General features: G+C 40.4%; 1 protein-coding gene across 1 annotated transcript; it reads left to right on the top strand.

Annotated features, from left to right (window-relative positions):
• The first annotated feature begins 300 nt into the window (after nt 1–300).
• Nucleotides 301–1239, top strand: LOC130039114 (olfactory receptor 2G3-like). Its single transcript, XM_056130982.1, has one exon. The coding sequence runs from the start codon at nt 301–303 to the stop codon at nt 1237–1239; it is 939 nt and encodes a 312-aa protein (XP_055986957.1).
• The last annotated feature ends 8555 nt before the right edge of the window (nt 1240–9794 follow it).

Consider the following 9794-nt stretch of genomic DNA (forward strand, 5'->3'; position numbering starts at 1 on the left):
AGCAAGACTGTGTTAGGCCAAGGAGAAACTGATTCTGAGTATGCTGAACACAGTGTAGGAGGCAGCACTTCTCTGCCTTGGTCTTCATCCTATTCCACACCATGACCCGCAACCAAGTCCCAGGTCAAACTCAATAGCACTCCAACAACCCACAGGACATAGCTCACAGTATCCCCCTCTGTCACCCTTCCTGCTAGGAAATTTAAAAGAAACTGTGAGTGTGAAAATTCCTCACCCACCCTGGGCATAGACACTCAATGAATTGCATATCCCCCAAACTCTTTAAACAGGCAGACCACCATGCAGGAACTCAACCAGTCTGCTGTGACAGAATTCATTCTCTTGGGCTTCGCCCCCAACCCCAGGACCAATCCTCTGCTCTTCACCTTCTTTCTAGTCTTTTACCTGCTGATCCTCGTGAGCAACACCCTCCTCATCACCCTCATCTATCAGGACTCTCGCCTGCACACGCCCATGTACTTTTTCATCAGTGTCCTCTCCCTGCTGGACGTGTGCTACACCACCACGACCGTGCCCCAGATGCTCGTGCACATTCTCAGCGAGAAGAGGGCCATTTCCTTTGGGAGGTGTGTGGCTCAGATGTACATCTTCCTCCTCTTTGGCGTCACCGAGTCCTGGCTCTTCTCCATCATGTCTGTGGACAGGTACATGGCCATCTGCCACCCTCTCAGGTACAAAGTCATCATGAGCCGCTGGGTGTGCCTCCTCATGGTGGGTGTCTGTGCCGCCTATGGTGTGTTTGGCGGGTTCACCTACACCTTCTTTGCCATGCGCCTGCCCTATTGTGGTCCAAATGAAATCGACCACTATTTCTGCGAGGTCCCTGCTGTCCTGAAGCTGGCCTGTGCAGACACGTCCCTCAATGACTTGGTGGATTTTATCACAGGCTTCAATGTTATCGTGGTCCCACTCTCCCTGGTTGCCATTGTCTATGCCAACATCTTTGCCACCATTCTGAAGATCCGCTCCACGCAGGGACGAATCAAGGCTTTCTCTACCTGTGCCTCGCACATCACCGTGGTCACCATGTTTGCCATCCCCTGCATCATCATGTACATGGGCCCGGGCTCTGGATCCTTGTCAAACAGTGGGAAGAAAATGGCCCTTTTCTATAACATTGCCACAGCCTTCCTCAATCCTGTCATCTACAGTTTGAGGAACAAGGATGTGAAAAGGGCTTTCTTCAAATTGATAGGACGGGGTGGGGCCCCAGAGTGAGGTTTGGGGCCGAAATCCTGGGTTGATAAACTCTATGGGACTCATACTCCCCCACTCCCCATAGACTCTCCCACGAGTTATCTGGAAGGGTTGGACTCCATAAAGCTAAGTCTTCACTCTGGCCTGATGAGAGGCAACAGGGTGTTTGGACATCTGCAGTATCTGTGGTGCTTTGGGACATAACACAGTGTCTTGAGTCTGGAGTCTTGTGCCAGGAGAACCAGGATGAGAAACTGGGTTTTACTGAGCACTAGCTATGGGAATTGTTGCAAGTCATGTGCCTCCTCTAAGCTTTGTATCTCTTTCTCACAGGGCAATTGTACTGGTTCAATAAGATAAAATATGAAATACATTTAATGCAGGGACTGGAATATAATAAACTTTTCATCAATTGTTAGTCTTAATTTTAAAAATAGACAGGAATGAACTTGGATCAATAATTAGTCACCATCTTCCTGGGCTGGGAAAGTGACTGAATACAGAAGAGGAAAATCAAAGGTGGGGGTTGGTTAGTGATGGAAGTAAAAATTCAAAATCTGAAAAGTAGACTCAGGGTGAGAGTCTCGAGAGAAGGAAATGAACCCGTATGTTCTACCTGTCTACAAATTGTGCAAATTCAAGTATCTGTGACTGATTGAAATTGTCCTAGAAACTAAAAGTACTGTTTTGTAACCATTTGTTTTTGTGCTTTTGTATTTTTGTACATCTCCATTTTTATTTTCTCTTTATTTTTAATAAAATTCATTTTGGAAAATTAAACCTGACTTGGGGGATCTCATGAAAGAGGAATTCTGTCCTCACAGGCTGAGGGAAATCAAAGAAGGAAGAGCAGTGTATTGTTAGCATAAGCTACAAAGATCTGGGGATCGAGAGAGAGAGAGGCATATCATTGGACTAGGAGAAGAAAATATAGAGATAAAATGACGAAGAAATCTTTGATGTAATGAATGTTCCCAAATTGTAAAAAGATGTCATGGAACCCAGAGAATCCCTAAACAGAATAAGTATAACTAAAATCATGTTTAAGCAATTATAATTAAAACACTGAAAATATAAGGTAAAGAGCTAATCTTAAGAGTAACAATAGGAGGAAAAATACTTATAAAGCAATAAAGAGAATTATGTTTTAGTGGATGGATCGGGAGCGATAGCACAGTGGTAGGGCGTTTGCCTTGCGCTCAGTCAGCCTGGCTGATCTCAGTTCGAATTCTCCGCCCCTCTCAGAGAGCCCGGCAAGCTACCAAGAGTATCTCGCCCACACGGCAAAGCCTGGCAAGCTACCTGTGATGTATTCAATATACCAAACACAGTAACAACAAGTCTCAAAAATGGAGATGTTGCTGGGCCCGCTCGAGCAAATCGATGAACAACAGTGACAGTGACAGGATCTGAAGAGTATAATGCTGAGTGAAGTTAGTCATTGGAAGAGGGACAGACGTGGTTATGTGGGATAGAAAGAAATGTAGTAGGTGAATAATAAATACCTAAAGGCAACATAACTGTGACCTGCTCTTAAGCTTATCACAGGGGAATGGTGGGGTTACTAGGACAGGGGAGGAGGAACAATGAGACAGTGGTAGAGGGAAGGGGATACTCCGGTGGACTGCAGTGCTGGAATGTGCTATGTGTGAAACCCTATCATTAACGGTTTTGTAAACCATAGTGCCTAAAAGTTTAAATTACAAAAATTAATTAAAAAAAAGAATCATAGCTAACATCTTGTTAAAAAATTTCAAGCCTGAAGACAATAGAGATCTCTTCCTAAAGTGCTGTAAAAGGGTGAGGATGCAGATCATGGTTTCCCAGGATTCTTTACATAATAAAATATCTTTTTAAAATAAAGGCAAAACATCTTTCCAGAAAAACAAAATCTGATATTTACTGCCAAGAAAATTGTCTCAAAAATTGCTACTGGAAATTCTTCATTAGAAGGAATTTTTCATTAGTATGTTCAAAGATAGAAATTTGGATCTACACAGATTTGAAAACCTTAGAAGTACATGACACCTTTATTCCCCTCCTCCCTTTTCGGGGCAGGGGGTACACCTGGTAGTGCTCAGGGATTACTGCTGGTTCTATATTTCAGGGATCAGTCCAAATGGAGTGCCAGGAATTGAACACAGTCTGTACTATTTTTCCTGCCCCCTAAATACCTTATTTTTAATTCCTTCAGAAGAAAATAATTTGACTCTAAAGCAAAAATTGCAACACATTATCGTGTAAAAGTAAAAGTTATGACCCAATGTATGACAGGATGGGAGGAAAGAAATGAAAGTATACCATAGAAAAATGTTTCTCTATACATGAAGGGGAATGGCATTTGAGACTGTGGTGAGCTTAAGTTGTGTATTATAGGAGCCAGAGAGATAGACTAACAGTACAGGGTTAAGACTCTTGCCTTGCTCACAGCTGACCCAGTTTGATTTCTGGCACCATATATGTTGCTCTGGGTACCACTAAGAGTGATCCTGGAGCACAGAACCAGGAGTAAACACTGAGAACACCAGCTATGGTCTCAAAACAAACAAAAAGTGTCTATATTGTTGATATTAGTGACCACTAACATAAAAATATAGTTAATGAACCAATCTTAGAAATACAGTGGTATAATAAAAGGAACCCAAAAGGAATCAGAAAGGAACTGGAGAGATACTACAGCAGGTAAGACACTTGTGTTACACACAGCCAACCTGAGTTCAATCTCTGGCATCCTATATGGTCCCCTGAGGACCACCGGGAGTGATTCCTGAGTGCAGAGCCAAGAGTAAGCCCTAAGCATCACTGGGTGGGACTCAAAACTAAAAAATAAAAAAGAGGACTCAGAAAAGGAATAAGAAAGAAATAGAGAACAGATATGATCAATCAGGAGCTAAATAATATAAGATTAATTGGAATCAATCAACAATATAATGATTTTGTATTTAATCACATCAAAAATTACGTTAAAGGAAAATAAGTCAAATACTCCAATTAAAAGCATACATTTTCATCTGGGATTTTTTGAAAAGCAACCCCCAACAATATCTTTATAATAACATCAATTTAAACATAATTGAAAAAGCAATTGAATTGGAAATGAAATTTTTGTAAACATTAATTAAAAAGAAAGTTGGAGTTTTATGAATATTAGACACTGACTTCAGAACAAGAAATACTAAGAGCAATAAAGAGGGACAATACATAATGAAGAGTAAATTTATCAGGAAGTTTAATAGTCATAAATGTTTATATATCTAAAAACAGAGCTTCAAAATGCATAAAGAAAATTAAAAAATTACAACAGAGAGGAGAAAAATTTTAAATCACATTTACTGCAGGGATCTCAACACTCCTCTCTCAGGAATTGATAGCATAAAGTAGATGAAAATTTTGTGAATATACGAACTGAGTAATCTAACTACCACTTTAAAACCTTACCCAGCAATAGTGGAGTGTTACATCAGTCTTATCTGAAACCCTGGAGTTAAACCTGTAGTTTGATTATATTAGGTTTCTCCTCTTAGGATTAAAAAAAAACTATTCGGGGCTAGAGCAATAGTATAGCTTGTAGGGCATTTGCCTTGCATGTGACTAACCCAGATTGGATCCTTGGCATCCCGTATGGTCTCCCGAGCATTGCCAGGAGTAATTCCTGAGTGCAGAGTCAAGGACTAACCCCTGAGCATCACTGGCTGTGACACAAAAAGACACACACACACAAAGTAGAATTAAAAACAGATAAATAAAAAGTTTTATTCACTATGAAACCAATTCCCTGTACTTGGAGGTCAGAAAGATAGTTCAGAGGTAAGGCATTTGCCTTTCAAGTGGAGATCCCAGTTCAAATCCCTGGTACTATGTATGCTTTCTCAGGTACCTCCAGGAGTCCTCCTGAGCACAGAGGTAGGAGTAGCCCAAGCACCTCTGGGTGTGTCACAACTACCTCCTCCTCCTTCTTAAAATTTATTTTAAGAATTAATAACTTCTTAAAATTGTTTAAAGACTGAAGTCTTTACTGCAGCTATATTGACCAATGGCATAATAATGTCCTTATTATATTGGCTAAATCATTATTCTCAAAATTAAAAGAACACAGAACTCACTTTGGGAATCTTGTAAAACACAAAATTCTAATTCCTTGAGTAGAATATTCTGCCAATAGTCCACATTTCTTTACTCCCAGAAGATTCTGGTGGTGCTAGTCTACATGCCATTTCTTGATTTACAAGAGTCTGAATGACAGGGGAGAAGATTTACATGAACTAATGACCCCTGTGTTCTGAAATTGTCTGAAATTCTTGCCCCTTCCCTTGAATTTAGGCTGAACTTGGTAATTCATTTCTCATGAACAAAATATGCCAAAAGTGATGGGAAATTGATTCCAACATTATATTATGAAAGACATTTGCGTTGGTCACAACTTTTCTCTTGTTCCCTTGCTTGCTAGCTCTCATAAAGCCAACTGTTAAGGGAAGTCACTTTGGGGAAGGCCATCATGTAAAGACATTGATTTTTGCTGTTGTTCATAGTCATCCAAGAAATGTGTCCTGGAAACAATCAAGTGAGCCTTCAATCAGGTCCATCTGAAACTTAAGACAGCCGAGAGAGAGAGAGAGAGAGAGAGAGAGAGAGAGAGAGAGAGAGAGAGAGAGAGAGAGAGAAGAGAGAGAGAGAGAGAGAGAAGAGAGAGAGAGAGAGAGAGAGAGAGAGAACTGCGAATGCTGGTGCTGGGAAACATACACTGGTGAAGGGATGGGTGTTGGAACACTGTATGACTGAAATCTAATTATAAACAGCTTTGTAAGCGTGTATCTCAGTGATTCAATTTAAAAAACCCAGGATGGGAGAAGCATGCTGAAAGTAGACTATACACCAAACATGATTACTACTCAATGCCTCTCTTGAAAACCACAGGACACAAAAGGAGAGAGAAAGAACAAAAGGGAATGCCCTGCCACAGAGACAGGGTGGGATGGGGAAGGTGGGGGGTGGGAGGGATGCTGAGACCCGTGGTGGTGGAGGATGGGCGCTGGTGGAGGGATGGGTACTTGATCATTGTATAACTGAAACCCAAGCACAAAAATTTGTAAGTCTATAACTGTACCTCATGGTGTTTCACTAATATATATTATATATATATATAATATATATATAGCTCATTGAGGTTTCTCGGGAGTTCAAGATGCCGCTCTGTCTAACATTCACTGATTTAAAGAAGGCCTTTGATTCTGTTGAGACGGAAGCGGTAATGGAAGCCCTAGTCAATCAGGGCGTACAAACTCAATACATTCAGGATCCTTCGTGAGCTCTATTGTGGATTCACTACCAGGATCTCACCATTCTACAAAGAAGTAATCATCCATATCAAGAGAGGGGTTCGGCAGGGTGATACCATTTCACCAAAACTCTTCAGTGACACCCTCGAGAACATCATGGGACGACTGGAATGGGAAAGCATGGGAGTGAAGATAGATGGTCGGCAACTACACCACCTCCGCTTTGCTGATGACATCGTTCTAATAACACCAAACATCAGCCAAGCGGCACAAATGCTGAACGACTTTGACCGTGAATGTGGAAAGGTCGGACTACAGCTGAATCTTACGAAGACAATGTTTATGAGAAACAGCCTTGTTCCTGACGCTCCATTCGCTCTCAATGGAACCACCATGTCCGAATGCAACAGTTATATATACCTAGGTCGAGAAATCAACATGATGAATGACCTGGCACCTGAGTTGTGCATGAGGAAGAGAGCGGCTTGGAATGTCTTCAAGAGCGTTGAAGAAATAACTAAAAGGACAAAGAACATCCAGCTACGAGTACATCTCTTTGATTCCACTGTTCTTCCTGCATTAACATATGCCTCAGAGACCTGGACCCTACAAAAACAGGATGAGAACGCTATTCGGGTCTCTCAAAGAGGAATTGAAAGAAATGCTTGGAATATCACGATTCACTCAAATGAGAGATAGAATCCGGAGTTCTGATCTTTGTCAACGCTCAAGAATCAGAGATTCTGTCTCATTTGCCAAGACATCAAAAATCAGATGGGCTGGACACGTAATGAGGTTTACAGACAACCGCTGGACTAGAGCCATTACTGATTGGATTCCACGGGACATCAAATGATCACGTGGACGCCCACCTACAAGATGGTCAGACTTCTTCGTCAAGACCCTGAATGATTGGTTTGAGGCTCTGCATGTTCCTAGAACAAACAGATACCATTGGGCTATGCTAGCACGCAACCGGGATGAATGGAGACGTTACTGGCACCCGCTCGAGTAAATCGATGAATAACGGGGATTAAGTGATTAAGTGATATATGTATATACATATATATATATATTTGTTGGTCCCTCTGGCAAAAAAAATCTAAAAAAACCATCCAAAATTATGTGTATATATATACATATAGATGGAGAGAGAGAGAATGAGAGAGAGAGAGACTTAGCTCTCATTGTTCCATGATTGCAGCCTTAAGAGACTCTACTAGAGAACTCAGCTATCTTTACTCAGACTCTTGAACCACAGAATTGCATCCTCCAAAAATTTGGGGGTAATTTAAAAGACACCAATTGATTAATATAGAGAAATTGAAAAAAGTAACATGGATATTTTGAAGAGTGAGGTTATAATGATCTTAATTAAAGTAATGGTTTCACAGGTATATAATATTTCAGATTTATCAAATTGTGTATACTAAACATCTACAGTTCAATTAAGTATATAATATTTCAATGTACTTACAGTTGAAAATGCATAGTACAGTGGGTAGGGCATTTGTCTTGCATGTGGTCGATCCAGGTTCAATCTTCAGCATCCCATATGGTCCGACAAGCACCGTCAGGGGTAATTCCTGAGCGCAGAGCCAGGAGTAACCACTGAGCATCGCAGGGTGTGACTCAAAAAAAAAAGCATTCTGGAAGGATCTAGGTAAGTGAACATTTTTTACCTAATTATTATTATTTTATTATTATTTTGGTGGTGATGCTCAGGAGTTACTCCTGGTTCTTCACTCAGGAATTAGTCCTGGTGGTGCTCAAAGAACCATATGTGATGTTGGGGATCAAACCCAGGTCGGCTGCAAGCAAGGCAGCACCCCACCTGCTGTACTCTCTCTCCAATCCCTTTTTCTAATTATTAGGATCTCTTATCCCAAATATCACTTCACTAAAACAAAGATCCTTTATTTAGTGATATAAGGGTATTTGTGCCCCAAATTTATACTATTGTAGTAATAGTAGGTGAAAACTGAACCACCATCTAATATAGTCTTCTCTTCATTTTATATTATCACCATTGATTTTTTTCTCCCAAAGGGTTCTTTCTTAAAACCTTGTCAAATCCATGACTGAGCAACAATCAGATCATTGATCTGGGACTCTGAAATTCATCATGAACCTATCAATTTGAATTTATTTCATAGTACAGAATCCAAGCCCTCAAGTGAACATTAATTAATATTGATACCTATTCCTGACTAGATCTTGTCAACTGGTGATAAAGAAATGAATCAAATTTGGGACTTGGTTTATTACATCATACAGATTTGTATCTCATGCTTGAAAAAGACCCACTCCCATAGCTTTCCAGTTGTTCTCATACATTGAGTCCACTGAATCCAACCCTTTAACATTTCATAAGTACACCTTGGGTGTTGGGAATAATTTGGGTGGGAATCACATAGGTTGTGTCTTGGGTTTGTTAATGTTCTCCATTCTTCTAGTAGTGAGAAAGAAAGAAGAATCAAGAATGAATTATAGATTCGAGTGTATGAATGGGTGATGGCACCATTCTCTGAGAGGGGAACAGGGAAAAACAAATTTTAGGAAGGTGGTAGGAAGGACACATGATGGGTCTAGTTTTGAACTCAGGGAGTTTGTGGGGCTTATGTTATCTGATGAGCTAATGAGTCAAGAACTGAAAAGAGAATTAATTATAGAAATAGAAATTTGAGTTTCATTAGCACTTCTATTTTATTAGAAATAAAGCTATCAATATCACCCAGAGAATGTGCATGTGTATATATATATATATATATTTATACACACAGACACACACACATATTTATATATATGAAAGAAGTTGTGTGTGTATGTTTAAAAAGCTAAGCCCTGAAAAACCACAACATTTAACCTGTTAACTTCAAGTAAAGAATACAGAGAGGATGGCATTGAGGGACCAAATTGTGACAAAACCCAGGAACCCAGGGAGATGTGAGGTCTGCAAGGAAAGGTAGTCTTTGCGGCAAATGTGCATGGCCATCAAGTAGGACAAGAAGCCCAAAATGTAACGGGCTTTTGCAACTTGGAAGCTTTGAGAGAATAGTTTTAGCAGATGTCTCTGTGAAGCAGGTTAAAAGGAGAAATTGTATGCTGGATTTCTAAGAAATTTTCACCAGGTGAAAAGGATGAATAGGTCAGGAGATAGGTCACAAATAAAAATATAACCTTTTATGAGTCAAGACGCCTTCAGGGTCAGGGGAATGAGACCCATTTAATTACTGGTTTTGACATATTGAATACACAATGGATAGCTTGCCAGGCATTGCCGTGTGGGCGGAATACTCT

Source organism: Sorex fumeus, unplaced genomic scaffold (genome assembly GCF_029834395.1).
Source record: "Sorex fumeus unplaced genomic scaffold, SorFum_2.1 ptg000082l, whole genome shotgun sequence".
In the NCBI taxonomy this organism is placed as follows: Eukaryota; Metazoa; Chordata; class Mammalia; order Eulipotyphla; family Soricidae; genus Sorex; species Sorex fumeus.

What these genes read in the sequence shown, in the direction of transcription:
- LOC130039114 (XM_056130982.1), top strand. Translation starts at nt 301, where the DNA reads ATGCAGGAACTCAACCAGTCTGCTGTGACAGAATTCATTCTCTTGGGC.